Below are 22,246 nucleotides of genomic sequence, written 5' to 3'. Positions count from 1 at the left end.
TTATCATTTCACATTACTGTCTCATGTAACAGAAATTCAAGACTGTTCACAGTCTAAACCACAAATGTCAAAATCCAGCAAATGCTATATAGGTCTACCGTATCTCCTTCTCTAATCTCTATTACTATAGAAATCCCAACTAAAATAATTACATTTCTGGTATCAGTGCAAGGTACTATGCCATGCAGACATGTAACGGAAAAGATTACAAAAATGAGAAAAATACTACTTCCTGCCCTCTTGGAGCTTACAGTCTAAGTCCTGAAATAAATTAGCAGAACAAAGTACAAAGTACCAATAAGTTTTTACATGTTACAAAGTAATGGCCACTGGATGCATAAAGTTTATGCTAAATGTTTTTTAATGCAAGCATTAACAAATATTGTAGATTACAAATCTATTTCAAAGGTAGATCTTTTTACATCAATAATATGACGTAGATTTATCTATAATTGTTATAAAAACAGAATTCTAAATGAAGCAACAACTAATTACCAATAACACTGGCTCTAAAAAATTATCATAATAACAAATACTAAGGATTTTTATGCATTTTTGTATTCTTTCTGGCATATGACTCAAGAAGGTACCAAGGACCTATTCCTTCCTTTGATTTTTATAGTAGACAAACCTTGAAACTGACATATCTTCTGAAATTCCCTAACAGAGAAATCATAAAATTTTATAGCTAAAAAATGCTATTCAAAATGCCCTCTTCCTTTAGAGGTGAACTTCTATATCAGAAAATTCACTTTAGGTAATGTACGGGTGTTCCAAAAAGACTTAAAAGAAACCATGATTTAAACATTTACAACTAGTTATAAAGAAAAATATTGTTTTAAAAAATGCTCTAAAGGTCTGGAAGGCATATAACTTTCAATTTCACAAAGGTACCAGAAAACCAATCTCATTACTCAATCATGATTCTGTGGTTCTTCCAAAGTGGCATTATAGTTCAATTATCAACCTCAGCTCACCAGACCCAGTTATGCAATAGAGCATCATTACCAAAAGGATATCAATTCCCAACGTGACTCCCAACATGACTTTTTTTTTTTTTTGGTGGCTGGCTGGCAACAGGGATCAAACCCTGGACCTTGGTGTTATCAACAGCATGCTCAATCCATCTGAACTAACCAGCTATCTGTCAGCCCCCCAAGGAAACTTCTTTTAAGTAAAAAATACTCAAATACATGTATAATTTTTATATTGTATTACAGAACTATTAGTCTTACTATTTGGACTTAATTATTTTCTAACAAAAAATGGCCCTTGGAACACCTTAAAAACGAAAGAACTGGTATCTGTGAAATAAGTCTTCTTTTTAAAAAAATTATTTTGGTTAATTGCTTGAAGAATTAAATCACATATTAATATAATTAACATTTTAAACTAATGCTTCATTTTCCAATCCTAAAAGTGAAGTGATTCAGACTAAACTATCGTACCTTCTTTTTTTGCCACTCTTTCCTGCATAGGCCTGACTGAGGGGTCAGTCTTTTGTGTTAAAGTTACTTCATATGCCTCTCTGTTCTTATTCCTTAATTCCTCATAAGTAACATTTTTTCTTTTAGGACTTTCTTCAAGGTTGGGATCAGGTCCTAAAACAACAAACAGTTAATAAATGGTGATAAAAAAGGATTTGGATAAATCTAAAGCACCTATATTTTACAAAGGATCCTTACCTACAATCAGAATAGGATAAAATGAAATAAAGAATCAAATTATTAACACCATTACAAAGGTACTATACTTTCCACAAGGTAATTATAAAACTAAAATCTACTTCCTCTTATACTTTTAAGCTTTTATTTCTAACACTTAAAATCAACACCAAAAATCTGAAAACTAAACCATGGCCAGAAGAAGAATGGCCATGTACAATTTAAACATATTAAATATAACAGTACAATTTAGATTTATTAAAATGTTAATATTTTAAACTGAAAAGTTATTCATATAACTTTGTATATGGAATTAAAGAGAAATATATTCTACTGTGACAACTGAACAAAACTTGACATAGTGCAGATTTAATAACATTTCCATAGTTAAAAGTTCCTGTGGGCCGGCCCGTGGCTCACTCGGTAGAGTGCGGTGCTGATAACACCAAGGCCCCGGGTTCGGATCCCATATACGGATGGCCGGTTCGCTCACTGGCTGAGCGTGGTGCTGACAACACCAAGTCAAGGGTTAAGATCCCCTTACCGGTCATCTTTAAAAAAAAAAAAAAAGAAAAAAAAAAAGTTCCTGCAACCACAGACTTATATGCAAACAACTGCAGCTATTTAAAAAATTATTTTACCATCTTTATGGTATTTAGACAAAAATATTTGAAAATAACTACTGAAAAGTATAAAACATAGCCTTTTATCAGAGTGTGCATCATTTTTACTCTGGTCTAATACATGTCATACTAAGGCAAAAGAAAGTGCCAACTATACTTTTGGCCTGGGAACCAGCATTTATTCATCTTTCCCAAACAGAGTCAGGATGTGAACAATATGTATTATCAAAGAGTTAAATACTGATGTAAAAATAATGAAGTGGTTTCTCTTAAATTGGTTGACAGGATCAAATACTGAACAGTTTATAAAACGTATAAGTAGCAAAAAAGGCCATATGAACATTTTTAAAGAAAGTAACTGATGCTAACAAAACATTCAGTGAATAACTACTTATCTTACAATGTCTACACATCACACCAAAAGTAATATTTTTCAAAGAGATTTTCAATGGAATATATAAATTGAGCATATCATTTTGATAATATAGTCATATTAATTAAAATAACTTCTTAAAGACAATTTTTGAAAGTGGTACTTCTTTGGAACTCAATGGTAAGATCCCAGTGAACAAGCAATTTTCCAAGCAATATAATATACATTAAAAAATATTTTCAACCTTAATGTTTTATTTTATTAAAGGAATACTGCACTGATACAAAGCAAAGAGGATTTAAATGTCTCCTAATTAGTTCTATTATTATACCATGGCTGAAAACTAAATTTTTCTTGCTAAAAAAAGAAGTATGCAAAGAAAAGTATTATAACCTTACATTGAATTAAAAACTTTACACTTCATTAGTAATAAGTAATTATTGAACTCATTTCCCTTCACCATAAATGATATTTTAAAATTCTGAACGAGTTAACATGTAGTACTTCAGCAACCCTGGGTTCTTATCCCCACTCTGCCAACAACCAGTGAATGTCCTTGGGCAAATCACTAAGCTTTTGAATCTTGGTTTTTCTCAAGTGTGAAATATAGGGTCTTATTAGATGATCTTAAAGTTCCTTCCAGGTCTAATAGTTTTTCTTAACCAAAAGAAAAATATTTTATTTTGAAATTCAGTGACAAATAATGAAAACATAAATCAGATAGAAAATTGGTTTAAGAATTTTTTCAACTTATAAAAGCCAAATGTAAATATCCTGCATTGTGAAGAGAATACAATTTACTACCCTGGGAAGGTTATAAAGAGCTGGAAGGAATGACAAATGTAAAACAGCACTGATTTAAATCTAATAACTATGTAATAAACTATGATAAGTCTCGTAACAGCTATGAAGGAGTGCTTTCTACTTTGAAAGATTAAAAAGTCTTTGAATTCCTGGTAAAAGAAAACAGAGCTGAAGAGGGCAAAAAGGACTTAAGCAAAAAGAGAGGGTGCGCTGGTAAGGGAGGACAGCATCTGAGGCAAAGCAAGGAACGCCACTGCTGGCCCATGTGGAGGGCAGCAAAAAAGTGGCAAGTTTGATTAAGAGAAGGGGGGTCAAAAAGAACAATAGATGGATGGGTGACTGCTGTCAAGAGCATAAACTAATACTAAAACATGGACCTTGCCATAGTCTGTGGGTAGATACCAAAGGGCTTTTCGTTTGCTTTTATGTGCAAAACAAAATATGTAACATGGAATTTTCTAATGCAAATGGTAGGAGAGATGCAAGCCATTACAACAGAAGAGCTGGGGACATATCTACAACACAGTGGTCCCCCCTTATCCACAGTTTCACTTTCTGCGGTTTTAGTTACCTGTGGTCAACTGCAATCTGAAAACATTAAACAGAAAATTCCAGACATTAACAATTTATAAGGTTTAAGTTGCACACCATTCTACAATAGCATGATGAAATCTCATTCCGTCCAGCCCAGGACATGAATCATCCCTTTATCCAATGTATCCATGCTATATATATGCTACCCATCTGTCAGTCACTTAGTAACCATCTCAGTTATCAGAAAAAACATTATATATGTATGGTTCGGTACTATTCATAGTTTCAGGCATATCTCCTTCCGATAAGCGGGGACTACTGCACAAGAAGAATGGATTTGAACTTAAAACTGGGAAAATGAGACACATAAGCTTAGGTCAAGGACAGCTGCCTTCAGAGATGAGATAGTGCCTAACCACCTTCTCCTAATCTGCCCACCCTCTTCCCTTTCGGACTAATTTGATGTCTTTGCTTCCAACCATTCAGGAAAAAAAAAAAGTTGAGGATTAAGAGACACTTAACTTTCACCTAAATTTGAGTCTCTTTTTAATCATCTAAACTTCTGTTCTCTCCTGTCTCTTCTTTTCTGCAAAGTTAATACTCACCTCACACCCCTACTACAGCTCTAAAATAGTACTGTCCAGTATAACTTTCTGCAACGATAAGAACGTTCAATATTGGCACTGTCCAACATGATAGCCACTAGCACATGTGAATTGAGCAATCAAAATACTACCAAAGCAACCAAGGAATTGGATTTTTAATTTCATTTATTTTTAATCAATCTACACAGCCATATATGGCTAGTGACTACTTCATATTCTGACCTAACTAGAAGCCCTTCTGCATCCTCTAGAACCTTCCTTGACTATAATCAATTTCTCCCTTTCCACTGCATCCCCTCCCTCCCTTTAACCTCCACATAGATTCAAATCTCTCTCATCTTAGAAAACAAAACCACAAAAGCCCAAACCTCCCTTTAACCTTGTTTATTCCCCAGTTACTGGCTTATTAAATTTCCTTCAATGCAAGCATTTACAAAGAGTACTCTATGGAGGTCCACAATCCCTTACCCAAACCCTTGGGATCAAATGTTTCACAATTCAGTTTCTCAGATTTTAGAAAAATATTATACATATATCCCTTATATTACTTGATATCCATCCATTCATAGGTTTGAGGCAGCACTCAGTAAGCAAACACATTAATATTTCTATAAGGAAATAAAGGGGAAAACCATATTACGTAAGGTAAATAAAGGCTATATTTATATAATTTATGAGTATGTCAGTTTAGGTCAGGGTTTGTCACCAAATGAGTTCAGGTCAGATTTTATTACCAATTTAACTATTTTAAAAAAATAATATAAAACTTTTGGTTTTCAAAGCTTTTAGGATTTTATTTTTGTTGACTTTTGTTTTGGGTTTTTGTGGGGGTTTTTGGCAGCTGGCAGGTACAGGGATTTAACTCTGGAACTTGGTGTTATCAGCACCATGATCTAACCAATGGAGCTAACCAGCCAGCCCAGATGTTAGGATTTTAGATAAGGAATTGTTGACCGGTACTTCCTGTTCTAATTCTTCACCATTCACTGCAGACAAGACTGAAGGAAACTAGCATTTGTTGACAGTCCATACTTGCCAGGCCTTGCCTCATTATTTTATCTAATTCCAACAGTTATTAAAGAGAGGTATTATCATCTCTGTTCAAGAGATGAAGAAACTAAAGGGACTATAAATTACAGTTACTTGCCCAAGGTCACACAGCTAGCAAATGTCAATCTCGATTCAAATCCAGGCATTAATCCAAAGTTAATGTTGTTTCACTTACATGTACAATCTTCAAAGCTAGTATTTACACAAACTTCACAAAAAAACATTTTCACATGGATTTTCTCGACAGCTTCTTGACAAGAGTTCTATAAGGCAGGTAAGTTTTATTTTTCTTACATTACAGACAAGGAAGCTGAAAGTCTTTAAGACTAGCCGATCAAATGAAGACTCTACTCTCTGAGGCACAATTTATTACTTCTTCACGATTCCACTAAACTTGCATTAATATTTTCAATTACTAGGACATATTAGTAATTTATCCTTATATTTCTGTATCTTCTAAAAGATAGTTTCTCAGGGACAAGAACAAAGTCTTACTCATCTTTACTTCCTCCATATCTAGCAAGAGTGCCCGACACCTACAGGTCCTCAAGAAATGTTGAATGAATGAAGAAAGAAACAAATGAACAAAACGAACAAACATGCTGAGTTTAGGCTGATGGATAAGTTTAGGTTGATGGCTGATGGTGAACATACAGGTGATATCCAGCAGAAAAGGTCATCAAATAAAGTTTATACATACGTTGGACCATAAAATGCTGAAATTCATTTCAAGAGAAGTTTCTACCTTGGGCAATATGATCAGTAATACCAGTGGGAGTGGATTCATTCATAGAAGCACTGAATGGAATTGGCTCATAATGAGGAAACACCTCTTTTTCTATGTTGTCTGCTGCTGGGGATGTCACAAAAGATGACTGACCACTCACATTTGAGTCATATTTTGACTTTTGAGAATAGTGCCTATAAAAGAAAATCATATTGCATAAGAAATATGAGTCATTGCCGAGACCTTAAAGTTTTAAGACATGAAAACAAGTTATCTAATTTATAAAACAATCATAATTTGTAACAGTTATTTATAAGCAGTAATTTCTTTCTGCCACAAAAACATTTAAAAAATGTCCTGACCCACCTGTACAATTTAAAAATTGTCACTCTTAAAATAGAGAAATAGAAAACATATATCTGATTTTCAAAACATTAGGCTTTAAAAATAATTTTACTGTGTTTTAACGTTCTTGGAAAGAAAAAGTACTTCAGATAAGATCTAATTTCAATAAACATGTCCATTTCCCACATTAATTGGAAAGTTATACAGATTTAGAAGTCTATATAAACACTAATTTACTAAAAAAGATACAAGTAATACTATCTCTCATGGGGTTTACATTGCTTGCCATTTATGATATCATTTACCTACCAATCTACTGAATTACCTTACTTATCTACCTATCCAGACAGCTTCATTTACCTGTTCTTACACAACACAGAAACCAAACCACAGTCTGAAGAAAACCAATTAACATGTTAAGCTTTGCTTTATGTACTAGATTTAGAAGTATGAAATTTTTAACATTGAAAAGTTTTTAAATACTCATTTTATTTTAATTACAAATTATGTGACCACATTATAGAAAGTTTGTAAAAAGAGGGGGAGGGACCCATAAATCACAACCATTATCATTATCTACTTCGAATATTTAGAGATATAATTTCCCAATAGGATGCAACTCTACATTTAAAACAATGGTAGTCAAGTCTTACTCCACTTTTAAAAATAAATTACCTTTAGCCTACAGCAAATGGCAAATTTCCAATGGTCCTTCAGTTAGGCAATGTTTCATACCCTGAATTATGGCAATATGTAATTGCCTCTTTCCTTAAAACTTAAAATCTTAAGTAAAGATCAAAATCTGACCCACCCATGTGGTGAAGATCGTCGTGCTTCTCCTGATCGTAAAGCTTCTCCAAGAGGGGAATTTTCAAGATTCTTGAACTTTTCTTGGCAAGTTTTCACATAAGAAAGCTTTCCAGCAAAATATCCCATGATACAAGCAACTGATTTGTGAAATCAAACAAAAAATGTGACTGAACATGACTTTTTAGACAGAATCTTTTCTAAAGGAACATTTTTTTAAAAGTAATATGTCTTTGGTTTAGAAAGACTGAGATTTCCTGCAATAATGGTTAAAGTCCCACATTAAATCAGACTTGGAGTTCATAGAAAGATTCTATGGATATAATTCATGTTTTTTTGGCAGCTGGCCACTACGGGGATCTGAATCCTTGACCTTGGTGTTACAACACTGCACTCTAACCAAATGAGCTAACAGGCCAGCCTCAGATATAATTCATTTTCTCAAAATAAAATAAGCCAAAATAAAGTTGCTGTAAGTCAACTGTACGATAATACTTTATTTATTATTAATTAGTAATTAATAATTACTTTATACAGGAAAGATATGGTAAAGGTAATAATGGAAAGAGGAATAAAACAGGAATTAAAACATCAACATTCTGGGCCGGCCCGTGGCTCACTCGGTAGAGTGCGGTGTTGATAACACCAAGGCCCCGGGTTCGGATCCCATATACGGATGGCCGGTTCGCTCACTGGCTGAGCGTGGTGCTGACAACACCAAGTCAAGGGTTAAGATCCCCTTACCGGTCATCTTTTAAAAAAAAAAAAAAAAAAAAAACATCAACATTCTAATCTAGTAACAGAAATTTAGGCCCTTTATTTTTCTGTAAAATGGGAATCATTTGCCCAGCCAATTTTACAAGATTATTTTAAAAACAAAATTAGGTGCAACAAATCCCTTAAGATAGTAAGTCACATGGGCTGACGTATAGAGCGTGGTGTTATAACACCAAGGTCAAGGGTTCAGATCTTCATACCAGCCAGCTGCCAAAAAAAAACGTTAAAATAAATTACAAAGGATAACCTAAATGTAGCAACTATTGCATCATTTCAATATAAAAGAAAGGCTAACCTGAAAAGATTCATGAAAAGTCTTTTAGGTACTTTTATAAAGAGTGATTTAGCTTTTTTTTAATTAACCATATTGCAAAATGTAAATGAGTTATCCCTGTCTGCATTCTAAAATGTAAATTAAAGAGATTTCTTTTTTTAAATTACACTTAATTTTAAATATACTTTATTTTAGGCTAGCCAGTTAGCTCAGTTGGTTAGAGCATGGTGCTGATAACACCAGGGTCCAGGGTTCAATCCCTGTACTGACCAGTCGCCTAAATAAATAAACAAACAAACGATATTTTGACTAATCAGACTATCTCCACAACTTTCTTTCCCCATAAACAGACCAAGAATTTATTTTCAAATATTATATCTTTACAGAATAATTTCAAATTAATAGTTCTACTACTTTATAAAAAGAGGAAAAATGCTTCACTACTTATGATTTTTGATGCTAACAATGAAATACCCAAGTAGTCCATTTTAATGAAATGCATAATCAAACTGATTTGTCAGAGCATATTAACCATATAACTAACATGAGTAAGATATGACAAAACATTTGATAACAATATTAGGTAAAAAAAAAAAAAAAAGAAAGAAAAAAAAATCTAAGAAAACTATAGCGTTGTTCATACTTACATATAAGTTTAGGAATGGAACCATATTTGGGATGACTTGAAAGAATTCCTAAAGAAAAAAGAGTTAAGTATTTCTGAGTAAAATTATTAGAAAAGGAAAAAATCAGTAAGACTATCTTCAAATACTACCTGACAATATTAGCTCTTTCCATGACCGTAGAGAACTCTAAGCTATCTAAAAGAGAGAACCAAGTGAATTAAATATCAACATAAATATGGAGAAAATCCAAAAAAGGTTCTACAAACTATTAGAATAGGTAAATTAAGAAAGACCACTTGATGCAAGGGCAACAGACAAAAAAAAAAAAAATTAAAAACTGTTTACATATGACAATAACAAACAAAAAAACCAAACTTAAAAAAAATTTTATCAATATACAGTGTAGCTGATTTGTGTCCCTTTACCAATTCCTCCTTTCCCCCCTCCTTTCCCCCCTCCCTGAACCCAACATTTTTTAAAAGATACAATTTATCACAGCACCAAAATCATCCAAGACCCAAGAACAAATCTAATAAAAGATATGAAAGATCTTTACACGGAAAGCTGCAAAACTTACTGAGAGAACTGAAAGCTAAATAAATGAAGAAATACACTACACTCATTAATTGAAATACTAAATATTGTAAAGATGGCAATTCTCCATAAATTCAATGCAATCCCAATTAAAATCAATGCAAGGTTTTGCAAAAATTGAAAAGCTTATTCTAAAAATCATGTGGAAACACCAAGGGCCAAGGCAATATTGGAGAACAATAAAATTGAACAATAACATTGAATTTGCTGAAGAACAACAAAATTGGAGAACTACCACCAGATATCAAGACCTATGATAAAGCAACAGTAACTAAGAAAGTGTGGTTTAATAGCAAGAAGAGGTAAACTGACCAAAACTAGAAGACAGTCAAGACCCACACACATTATGAAAGGTCCTTCAAAAAGTTCATGGAAAGATTCATATTAACTTTTAATTCTATTTTTCCACGAACTTTTTGAAGTACCCTCATATAGTCACAATTTATGACAAAGCAAACACTGCAGTACAGTGAACAAAAATAGCCCTTTCAAAATATGGTGCTGGGTCAATTACATATCCATAATGGGGGAAAATGTACCTTGATCCTATATCATACAATATTCAAAAACTTCCAGATGGCTTGAAAATTTTAATATGAATGATAAAAAAAAGATTATAGAAAAAAACATAAGAGACCATCTTTGTGTCCTTGGAGTAGACAAAGATATTAAAGAGACCACAAAAAGCACTCATCATAAAGGAGAAATCTAATAAATTGGACTCTATAAACATTAAGAACGATAGTTAAACAGAGTGGAGAAAAACAATCACAATACACATATCTGACAAAAGACTCACTTCCATAATAAATAGAGAACTCTCACAAAATCAATAGGAAAAAGACAATCCATGTTCTCCAAATGTGGAGAACATACTTGAACATAGTCCCCCCAAAAGGATATATTCAAATGGGGTATAATCAAAAGAAAAGATCCTCAATCTCATTAGTCAGGGAGATGCAAATTAAAACCACAATACAATCAATATCACTGTTCACTTACCACAACAGCTAAAATACAAAAAACAAAAATAGCCAGTGTTGGTGAGAATGTAGGAGTGTAAATTAGTCAAAATTATTTGGCAGTATCTACTAAAGCTGAATATATATATATATATATATATATATATATATATATATATATATATATATATATATATATAAATATATAAAATCTATGACCCAGCAAAATGTTTTCCAGGAGACACTGTATTCATGGCAGAACTAACTAATAGTCAAAACTGGAAACTACCCAACTGCCAATGTACAATAAGATGGCTAAACCATGATATATTCACACAGCAGAAAAATATATGGCAATAAGAATACATAATCCACAAGCACATGCAACAATGTGGATGAATCCAGTGATATGCTGGTAAACCAGCTCTTCATATAAAAAGCCCTAATTTTAATGTCTGTCAATTTCCATGGTGTAAAGCTACCAATGGTTTAAAAACTGGCTTGCCAAGTTTCTGAAAATTTAACAATTAGTTCTCAGGAGCCAGTACAAGCTGATTCCAGCATACCACTGGATGAATCTCACAAACAATGTTGAAAGAACCTACAGAAAAGAATAGTTAAGTGTATGATTTTTTTTTTTTTAATAAAAGTTTATTTAGGACAAATTTCAGGACTGCAACCCAGGAAAACACAAATTTCAAGTTGCCTTGAAAATGTGCTCCTTTAAAGCGTATGATTTTGTGTAATTAAAGTATAAAACAGAACTAATCTATACTGTTAGCCTCAAAAAAACATGAAAAGGTGGAGGAGTTGCCTGAGATAGGACAAAAACCATAAGAGTGTGCCATCACAGAAGCCAAGAAAAAAGAATGTTTCAAGAACTGGTTAAAGTTGTATGATGTTGGTCAAGAACAGAAACTGGCCACCAAATTAAGCAACAAGGAGGCTGTTGGTAAACTTTTAAAAAGTTTTGATAAACGGTAGAATATACGGATAATAAGTGAGATAATCTATGACACAGACTGCAATGGGTTAAAAAATTAAAAAGTGACGTGCCCATTCATCAACTCTGGATTCAAATGCAAGGCAGATGGGAGCAGTTGGAAAGGCATATGAGGGAGGATTTTGGTTTTTTTAATGTTCTCAAGTTAGATCAGACCTGAGCATATTTAAATGTTTCTGACAGATCAGGAACAGAGAGAGAGCAGCTAAAACCATGTTGAATGCATACGACACATACTGGATGTCATACATACAAAATGTCAGGCATTTTGATTAATGCAAAATGTCTTGGTGGATTCTGAATTCTTTTCCTAAAGCCTCTCCCAACTTTTACCACTTCTACCTTACCCTCAAGTTGTCCAAAGTCTCCAACTCCACCTAAGTCCCAAATTTCTGAAACTTTCCCTTCTTCATAATCAGTTCCAAATTATAATTTCTCCTGGTTCTACTAAGTCATTTAATGGAGTTTTCACTCCTCCCTGTATGATTCTGCCTCTAGCCATGTCAGGTCTCCTGACTGCCCTCCCCCAACAGTCATGCTTAAAAGGCATGTTTATTGTTCTGATCACCAGGTCCCTCCTTCTTGAGATATTCTTCTCTTTTAATCTAAATCTTGCCCATACTTCAAACTCCACTTTCAAGAAACTTTCCTTGATTATAGCAGCCTTACAAAGATCCTTTTCCTTTGAACACCTACAACCCTTGGAGTCTCTACTATGCAATTTAGTAGCTTATTAAGTACTTAATTAAATTTTCTATTTGCTTCAACATGTATTCACGTTGCTGCTTCCCCAAACAAACTGCTAGCAGCTCTTAAATTTCTTTTCTATAACCACCCTATGCCTAGCTCCAATCATTATTAAATGACACACCGAATTAAAATAAAACAGGCAGAACAATAATAGACACTATAATTTCTCTATTCATAACTCACTGTGCCAGTATTTTGTACAAAGTATTGTGATTTAAAGTGGTTTTTTTCATAATACAGAAACAATCTCAGTATATAAAACAACTTAGTCTTAAAGGACATTTAAGTGCATACTATATATCTTGACTTGTTTCCAAGTTTAAGATTCCTGTCACAGTAGCGAATTGTAATTAGGTTCTCTGGAAGTTCTTTAAATAAACAATTTTTATTCAAAAATCTTTCCAATTTCCCTCTAAAACTACACTTATCAACTAGTTGTGTCAAGGCTACTGTCAAAGTACTTCATATTGCTAATATGAAATGCCTAAAACTTCCTACTAGTCACATTTTTGGAGGAGCCAGTTAACTAAAAGAACAGGTTTTTAGGATATGTATAAGCCATCCTCAGGGCACCACCCTTTTCAGGGACACCTTCCCATTACCAGGCAGACAGTTCACGAAGTAAATGTAATGTGCAACTCTACTTGCTTATGCCACCAAATTTTAAGATGCAGAGACTGAAACATTTAATATACTTCATTTGCAGTTCTAATAAGCTCCTAAGTGATAGTGATGCTGCTGGCCCACGCCACAAGGTTTGCCTCTTTTACCTCCCAGCGAACCATTTTTAGTAACCATTTTTAGTTACTTTCTTGCTCTTACAAATTGTTAATAATGCTATAGTGCAAAAGGGTATCAAATTCTCAAATCATGTTATTTGAGTCAGTGGATCCATGGATACAAAACTCAATATTTTAACAAATGATTTTGGTAGTAAAAATTCATCAGTGATGTTTAACATGATACATTATCACCTTTTGCTTTACCTAAAAATTAGGGAAATAACATAAAACAAACATGATAACCAAAATGCTAAATAAATTCAAAGTTTAAATATTTACCTTTACTAATTAATCCTTGTGTAATCAACATACTTGTTGCAGCCAAAGGCACAGCTATAAGAGGAAAAAGAATTTATGAACATCCATAAAAGGAAAAGATTTGTCTTGAGTTCATCAGTAGATACATGAGTATCAGTAAAACAATCTAGGAAGTATATTGCACAAGATCTTTAAAAGAGATTGTTCCATTTTTAAAAGCTATACTGTATGCACAGTCAGTGGAAAAATTAAACATTTTATATTTAAGAAAACATTACACAACATTAAAGAAAATATTAAACAATATAATTCAAGAACCATCTAGATTTAGGTTCCAAAATAGCCAGACATTCATTAATTTCATCAACTAAGACAACATACTAAAAGTGACCAGAAGGTACTTCTGAAGTTAGAGAAAGGGAAAAAAAATTAATGATGAGAGGAGAAGCAAATTACAAATAAGAGCCACTACAGTAACGACTAAATTCCATGCCCATGCTAAATGCTTTATGTGCATTATCTCATTTACTTTTTATCACACCTCTATAAAATAGCTAATGTTATTACCACCCTTTTAAAGATAAGGAGACTGAAGCTTAGAGATGTTAAATAATTTTTTCAAGGCCATACAGCTACTTCAATGGCAGATCCCAGATTCTAATGAAATCTATTTGATATCAGATCTCAAGCTTTTAAGCCTCTGTTTTACACTGCGTGAACTAGAATACAAAATTTGTTTGACCATAATCATATGGTGGCTGGGGCAAGAACAAAAAAACCCATCTATTTTATACACTAATGTTTTCTTACAAACCAGTGAACTCCTTAAAACTATATAAAAATATTACATCTATATATATGCCTATTAACCCAGAGTGAAAAATCCAAAGCTCTCATCATAATCTCAAAAGGGCTTATAACTTAAAGACAACTATGAATCACTGTTTACTACACCAGCACTAAGAGAATTTTCTGTGATGATGGGAGTTGGCCCTTGGTTGACCAACCTTGCAAGCAACTTGGTCTGGGAAACTGACTGGTAAATAGTCGTCTACATTGATATAAAACTTTACTTAAATGAGTAAGTAGTTCACTGTGACTAAACTGTGCAAATACAGCTCATGCTAAATACCTGCTTTCCTTCTCCAAGTCTGGAATTTTGGTATCTGCTATTTTGGTAGCTGAGGGTGGCTACGTAACCGCCCCTAATATAAACCAATGGCTCTGAGTCTCTAATGAGCTTCCCTGGTAGATAACACTTCACACATGTTGTTACAACTAGCTGTTGGAGAAATTAAACATGCCCTTTGTGTGTGACTCCACTGGGAGAGGAGCCTGGTTTCCCCTGGACCTCACCCCATGCTCCTCATCCTTTTGCTGATTTTGCTTTGTATCCTTTTGCTGTAAATTATTTTAAATTTAAATAGCTACATGTGGCTGCTGGCAGCCACACTAGACAGTGCTGTTCCAGACCAGGGACTGGCAAACATGTTCTATACAGAGCCAGATGGTAAATATTTTGGCTCTTGTGGTACACTCAGTCTTTGTTCCAACTAGTCAACTGCAGTTTTGCAAAAGCAAGGCCGGCCCGTGGCTCACTTGGGAGAGTGTGGTGCTGATAACACCAAGGCCAAGGGTTCAGATCCCTATATAGGGATGGCCGGTTGGCTCACTTGGGAGAGCCTGGTGCTGACAACCCCAGATTAAGGCTTAAGATCTCCTTACTGGTCATCTTTAAAAAAAATAAATAAATAAATAAAGCAAAAGCACCCAGAGAGGGGCCGATCCTGTGGCTCACTTGGGAGAGTGCGGCGCTGGGAGCGCAGCAGCGCTGAGAGCGCCGAGGCCGCGGGTTCAGATCCTATATAGGGCTGGCTGGTGCGCTCACTGGCTGAGCGCGGTGCGGAGGACACCAAGCCAAGGGTTGCGATCCCCTTACCGGTCGCGAAAAAGACAAAAAAAAAAAAAATGTAAAAACAATTCTTAGTCCTACACACAAAAACAGATTTTGGTCCACGGGTTGCAGTTTACTGAACTGGTCTAAACTATACAGGGGATATTTAAGAACCAAAGTAATTAAGACATTTGAACTATTAGAGATTTCATGATTAAAATCCATAATTTTGGAGTTATGCATTAGCTTTGCCATGAGACACAATTTACAGAAACCCTAAGCTTTGAATCCTTGCTATTCCACTTACTAACAAATATTACCTTTGCTGGAAAGTAGTTTCTTTAATGTTGGTTGGTTAGAATACTTCATGTATTATCATTTAAGATTTTTCAAAGGACAAATCCCTTTTAATTACGGCATCAATACAATTTGTAATCATTTTTCTCCTTCTGCTTGGTTCAAGGATTGCAACATGAAGCACTGAAGAATCATATAAGGGTAAAAGGCGATGAGTTAGTAGGCCATCTCTACAATGGACAACACTTTCTCCATTTAATGCAAATAGTCTGGAAAGGGAGATTCTAGCACTAGTTTTGCCATTCACCACTATGTCTTTGCATAAATCTCTTAACAACTTCTCATACTATATATAAAAAATTAGACTTATGGTCTCTTTCCAACACATGTGCTCTATTTTATGTCACAGAAAAAGACAATGGTAAAATTGAAAGAGACTTCAGAGATTATCTAGTTCTCATCCTAACCAGAGTAAACTGATATCCAGAAAGGACGAGTCATTTGCTCAAAGCAATACAGCTGGTTAGTTTGTGATAGTACTGGGATCACAACCTGGCTCCTGACTCCCAGGACAGTGGCCTTTTCAATTGCACTGTATGACTCCTATTTCAGAGTCTGTTAAATAATGTTTCTTTAGGCAAATCAACAATACTGCTGACCAAAACCTATTTTGCATAATGACCATGATCCGAACCATATCCAATACAAGAACCCCTACAATTCCTTGAACTCTTCTCCCCTCACATAACAAAATGCTATGCTAAATTCTTGTTTTCAATAAAAACTTTCATTTCATTAATCATAATAACACTAATAGCCATTTAATCGTTAGTCAACGCATAATTGAGTTAATTTAATTAATCCCAATAACAATTCCATGAGAGGTAGTTATCATCCCCATTTTCCAGATAAAGAAACCAAAGCTCACAAACGTCAAGGACTTGCCCCAAATCTCCCAGCTAATATGAGTGGAACTGGAATCCAGACTGTTGGGCCCAGAGTCTATGTTTTTATCTCTCATTATACTGTCTCATTCAAAAACCAGTAGTACACATGTATGAAATACTATTCTCAGAATCCACAACTGATGCAAATATGAATTCATACATCTTGTCAGTAATTCCAGAGGTTGTGAAACTACTGTAACATGTAATACACAATAAACTGAACCCTTTATGTAAGGATTCTTTCCCTACCTGTGTGTCTGAGTGCAGACACACAGGATTTTGGTAATTGCAGAGGGCCACAATTTTAAGCACCTGGAAATAAGAAGCTTCATAGTTATACTTTAAAATTAACAGAAAGTAGATCAGAGTAGAAACAAAGTTACCTGAAAGAAAGAGAACGGGAGATCAACAAGTCTAATTTTAAACCAGGGTGAAGATATTTAACAGACCTAAAAAATGTGTCAAAATTACCTTAGTAAGTACTTTTTCTACATAGTCCTAAATGCTTTCATCTCAATCTTTTTCTAATCAAGTCACAAGCTGATAATCTCCAAAGTAACACGGATTCCATTATTCGTTCACATAAATATGTGTATGTTACATACTGCATAGAATACATTATTTGAAGATACAAATGTTAAAGTACAAAATTTCCTAAAGCGTGACTGTCAATCCCTCTCCTGATAATTTTATGTTGAATTTCCTATGTCTGATTACAGCTATGGTTCTATATATTTCCAATGTCTGATATTATAATATGCAACACCTAGGTTATCTGTTTTAAGAGTCAACTGCTACTTATTAAAACATTGATTTTGGGGCAACTCTAATTTCTCAATAATCCAGATATGGAATACAAATAAGCTGTTTTTCAGCCTCTCTCCTTATTACATGCTTTTTGTCTCTTCAACTTATGATTAATCTGTTTTAATACACAGAAATTTCTTGGCCTTCTATTGTTCATTTACTATATATCCTACTATTAACAGTCAGGCATAGACGGGTATCCTACCCATTGGTCTGCCCTTTAACGTACTTTTAACATAATGCTGTTACAGCTACTTAGAATGTTAAACACGTACAACAGCATAAACTTATCAACCAGAAATAAATCTGTATACCAAAATATCTATAAAACCATCAGCCTAACATTACAATAATCCCAAACCCTATCTATCAGACTTGTCTATTTCTTAACACTGTCATCAAGATTTGAATTATCCTATCTACTTTATGCTGTCCTCAAAGATTAAAAAAAAATCTGTTGATGGAGTACAGCTGAGTTCTCCGAGAAATTATTCCCATTCTATGAGCTCTGCAAATTTTTTAGAAGTACTTGATTCATGATAACTATGCATCTAAAACAATTCTCCACTAAAGATGTGCATCACCACCTAATTCTTACTCAGGTTCTTCCTAACTTGAAACATCTTGAAAGTCTCTGATATCTGACTCAGGATATAATGGAGATATTAGCAGAGCTCCTATTATCTTCTTAACTGCTCTTTCTTGGTCTTTGTTGATTCTTTTACCAACACTTGTTCCCTTATCCATGGGTACTACCCAAACTTTATCATTTATTTGGTCTGGCCAATTAGCTCAGTTGGTTATAGCACAGCCTTGTAACACCAAGGTCAAGGGTTCAGTTCCCCATACCGGCCAGCCGCCAAAAAAAAAAAAAAAAATACAGGCAAACTTTGTCATTTATCCCATCATTCCTAAATATTGACCACATGACAGATACTACTATCAATTTTATGCTTTTATCTCTACACTTAATTCTTAGGTGAATTCACCAACACAACTACACAATAAACCAACACACTATACAATAAAAGTTTTCATGTATATCTTTGTTTCTATCTCTAGTTGCTTACAGATCTTCTGCAATAGAATGTTGCACCATGAACTCAAAATGTCCAAACTAGTTTTCTGCTTCAAACAAGAACTCCTTCTAACTGTACCTTTTAACCAGTAATGTCATCATTATTCAGTCTCCTAAGCTGGAAATCTTGAAGTTATTACTTGACTTTTACCTTTCCTTCATCTCCTTTAGTCAGTCTTTTTAAAAATCCTGTTACATGTCCCTTAAAAAATCTTTCACTGTCAGGCTATCTTTTTCAGTCTCAAGGACTCTATCAATCAATACATGTCTTCAATGACTATATGCCTGAGTTATTGCCAAAAGCTCATAACAGATTTCACCAAGTACACCTCCTCATCCCTCTAACGACCCTGCACAATGTGAACTAATCTTCTTTAAAAAGGCTTACATATCACGCCCCCTGCCCAAGAACCTAAAATATATAAAGAATCAAATCTTTAACTCACGATTATGTTTTATTTTCTACCCTCAATGAAAGACCTGTGCTCCAATCAGTTCCGCCCCAAGGCTCTGACAGAGATCAAGTTATTACAGACTCTGCCTTGGTTCTCTATTCCTTTCATCTAAATGTTCCTCCACCTTTCTTCTTCATTTACTGACAGTCCTATAGGCTGTTAACTCTCATTTATTTAACAAAGCCTTTTGGAGCTAAGTTAATCCCAATTAATTTTTTTAAATCTCATTGAAGTTATGCACTTAATCTTTCTCTAAGTGTTTCATGTATAGCTTTGTCTTAACTACATCATAAAAATACTTCAGAATAAAGACTGTCTCTGATAAAACTTATTTTCTAAGCATAATACCTCACACATTGTAAGCATACATACCAGGCTGACTGATGAAAATGTACATCTTCCTTAATTGCTTAAGTTGCCCTTTTTAAAAAAAATTCCATCCTTCTTTTCTGTTAGAATTACCTTACCTGAAAGAACTGCAGTTTCCAGGTAAAGCAATACCAGTGTTTTGTTCAAAAGTAAGATTATATTTTATCTATTGCTTCCACATTCTCTGTATTTTAAATGAAATCTTGATATATATAAGGTCTCCAGTCAGAAATCAAGAGCTAATAGTGTAATAACAAAATGGCAACTAACCAGTTATTATATAATAGTTAATAGTGTAAGAGTTAAAAAAGTTAAAATCATAAGCTTCTATTTCAGCCAGATCTGGCTTCAAGTCCAGACATCATGTGTAGCACTAGGTAACTCATATAACATCTCTAAACCTCAATTCCTTTATCTGTGAAGTAAGGGTAAAGTTATCAACCTTATTGGGTTGTTTGTTTTTAACTAAGTCAATCCCAATTAATCCAAGTAAATTCAGTAAATGCTAACTATTACTATTTTTGACAAAAATGGTTTTGAAAAAAATCTGGAAATAATTACTTTAAAATGGGCACAATTCCTCTATCTCTTTAATCAGCCTCTTTTAGAAACAACCAAACTATGGCAAAAAGTGTGCCAATTTGTTCTATATGGAGTCGTCATAATTTCAATTACAAATTTTGGATCAAATTTTGTTGATTAGAAAGTTGAACTCACATCTGAACCAGAAGCTTTCATCACTGCATTCTGCAAAGACTCTTCTTTCTTCCTCTGTTGGAATGTAATCAGCCCCTATGTCTTTTTACCAAGAAAAATCAGAAAACATTAAAATACCCATCATAAAACTGAAGTCTGAAAAATTAGCTTATTCTAAATATTAACAAAAGATACCCAGTATTTTTTTAATCAATGAAACGACTGGCTTGTAAACTTTTAACAAATTTTGACTTCAAACAGAATTTAGTGCTACTATCTGCTAGACAGGACTGGCATAATGTGCTTGGCCCAGTAAAGTGAAAATGTGGAACCCCTTGTTCAAATTATTAAGAATTTCAAGATGGCAAAAGCAGAGTATTATATCAAATGTGTGACTGCACAGGTGACATGCCCATGAAGCCAGGCCACTTGCTACTGTTACTCAAGGCAGTGAAATTTTCTTTACATAGAAAGTGCTTCTAATTATAAATACTTAATAGATAGTTACGAGGAATTGGTCTTGGAACTTCGGCATTCGGCTCTCGAAAATCGGCCCTCCCATTCATCTTTCCTGTTATCAAAAACATCTGTATTAAGTATTAAAAACTAACATGAGATAGGTCAAAGTATATCAAGAAAATGTACGTACGGTAAAATTACTAGTCTACGTGCCCATCAATCAACAAATACTAAGCACTACTACATATAAGTACTTAACATAATAAAAATAGCTAAACAAAAAAGTCACAGACCCACTAATTAACTTGGAACTGATTATTCATGTTCGATCTCTTAACTGAAAAAGCATAGATGCTTTGTAAGTATTTATCGGCTGATTAGTATCAAGTTAAGATATAAAAAGGTATCAGTAAAACAATAGATATGTCTTTCCTCCTGAAACTGATTTATTTCACAGTATCATATTTTGGTGCTTTCAGAAATCCATGCCCAATGATTAGGATAATTCCCCAAAACAGAAGAGGAAAAATCTCAAGTCATTTCTGGGCTTCCATTTTAAAACATAAAATAATCATCAGGAAACATGCAACCTCTCCCACAAAGTACTCCAAAAAATGGAATAACAAATACGTCACATCTTTCTCTCTGTGGTGCAAAGCTAACAGCAAATTGCGTATCCTCCAAACGTTCTTCCTCTCCCCCCTAAATAATCTTCAAATAATTTAGAGGAATGTATGAAATAAAAAGTGCACAGCATTCCAAACATATACGTTTTTATTTTTTTTTTATTTAGTTTTTTTGTTTTTTTTTAACCTATACCTCGGGGCTTAAGAGACCAGAAGATTAGATAACTATTTTACAGAATGTTTACATGGGATCAAGATTATTCTCATTTTAAAAACAATTTGCATGAATACAGAAAATGGCATACACAATGATACAGCAACAGGGCCCTTCCACAATTCATTTAAGTCAATAAGCCATCACGGAGGGCCTACTTCATGCCAATCCCTTAGATAAAGAAATGGGAAGGTTAAGCTGAATTCATGCATGGATGGAGGCTGCAGAATAAGCTTATATCCTAAAACCGTATTAGAAGAATGAAACTCTCTTATCTCCCCCAACAGCATCCTTCCTAGAAAGAGACTGTCAGGACTGACAAGGCCCCTTTACACAATACCACTTTAATCTCCTAATTCCAAAGAAAAGGCTGAACTGGACCCTCATCCGCCTATGACCGCCGATTCCGCACTCCATTCTCCACCTGCCATTACTGACTGGGCAACCCCCTCACACACATCCATTACCACCAACTTCTCCCATCCACACCCCCCAGAAACACTCCCTCGCCTCCCCGGTCACCGGCACTCAAGAGCTCGAGACCCAAGCGCGATCGATCCACCCACTGAGGCAGGAAAATGGCGGAAGGCGTAAAGTAGCGGGTAGCCAGCGGGAGTGGCAAAAACGGGGCTTTCTGCGTCACCTCACCCGCCTCCCGACGACAGCGGCGCAGCGAGTCCGGCCGATCAGGGGCAGAAGCCCGGAACGGACTCAAGAGGATAAAGGAGAAAAGCGCGCGGGACCGCAGAGGGGGGAGGGGACGGACAGCGACCCGGCCGCCAAGAAGTCACCCAGATACCAGCTCAAAATGACCGCGACCCGGAGGCACTGTAGGCATACGGCGGG

The 22,246-nt window shown here is 34.6% G+C and overlaps 2 protein-coding genes across 10 annotated transcripts in view; one reads left to right on the top strand and one right to left on the bottom strand.

Moving 5' to 3' along the window:
• The window catches only part of OCIAD2 (OCIA domain containing 2), a 24,191-nt gene extending 17,840 nt beyond the window's left edge, over window positions 1-6,351 (top strand). For 2 of the 4 annotated variants that reach the window (XM_063107264.1, XM_063107262.1), the window contains exon 8: window positions 6,174-6,351. In XM_063107264.1, the coding sequence (XP_062963334.1) occupies window positions 6,174-6,217 (44 nt within the window). In that variant the 3' untranslated portion in view covers window positions 6,218-6,351. The remainder of the gene's footprint in view (window positions 1-6,173) is intronic. The other 2 variants (XM_063107263.1, XM_063107261.1) reach the window with 2 other exon arrangements.
• OCIAD1 (OCIA domain containing 1) overlaps window positions 1-22,246 on the bottom strand; it is a 23,902-nt gene extending 1,656 nt beyond the window's left edge. Inside the window, exons 1-8 of one of the 6 annotated variants that reach the window (XM_063107259.1) lie at window positions 22,200-22,246; window positions 20,610-20,672; window positions 20,123-20,203; window positions 13,580-13,633; window positions 9,231-9,278; window positions 7,537-7,672; window positions 6,399-6,574; window positions 1,449-1,601 (exon numbers count right to left, since the gene is read on the bottom strand). In XM_063107259.1, coding sequence (XP_062963329.1) covers window positions 1,449-1,601; window positions 6,399-6,574; window positions 7,537-7,672; window positions 9,231-9,278; window positions 13,580-13,633; window positions 20,123-20,203; window positions 20,610-20,667 — 706 coding nt within the window. In that variant the 5' untranslated portion in view covers window positions 20,668-20,672; window positions 22,200-22,246. The other 5 variants (XM_063107256.1, XM_063107254.1, XM_063107257.1 and 2 more) reach the window with 5 other exon arrangements.

This window comes from Cynocephalus volans, chromosome 9 (assembly GCF_027409185.1).
Source record: "Cynocephalus volans isolate mCynVol1 chromosome 9, mCynVol1.pri, whole genome shotgun sequence".
NCBI classification, from domain to species: Eukaryota; Metazoa; Chordata; class Mammalia; order Dermoptera; family Cynocephalidae; genus Cynocephalus; species Cynocephalus volans.
This window is presented reverse-complemented; position numbering and strand designations above follow the sequence as displayed.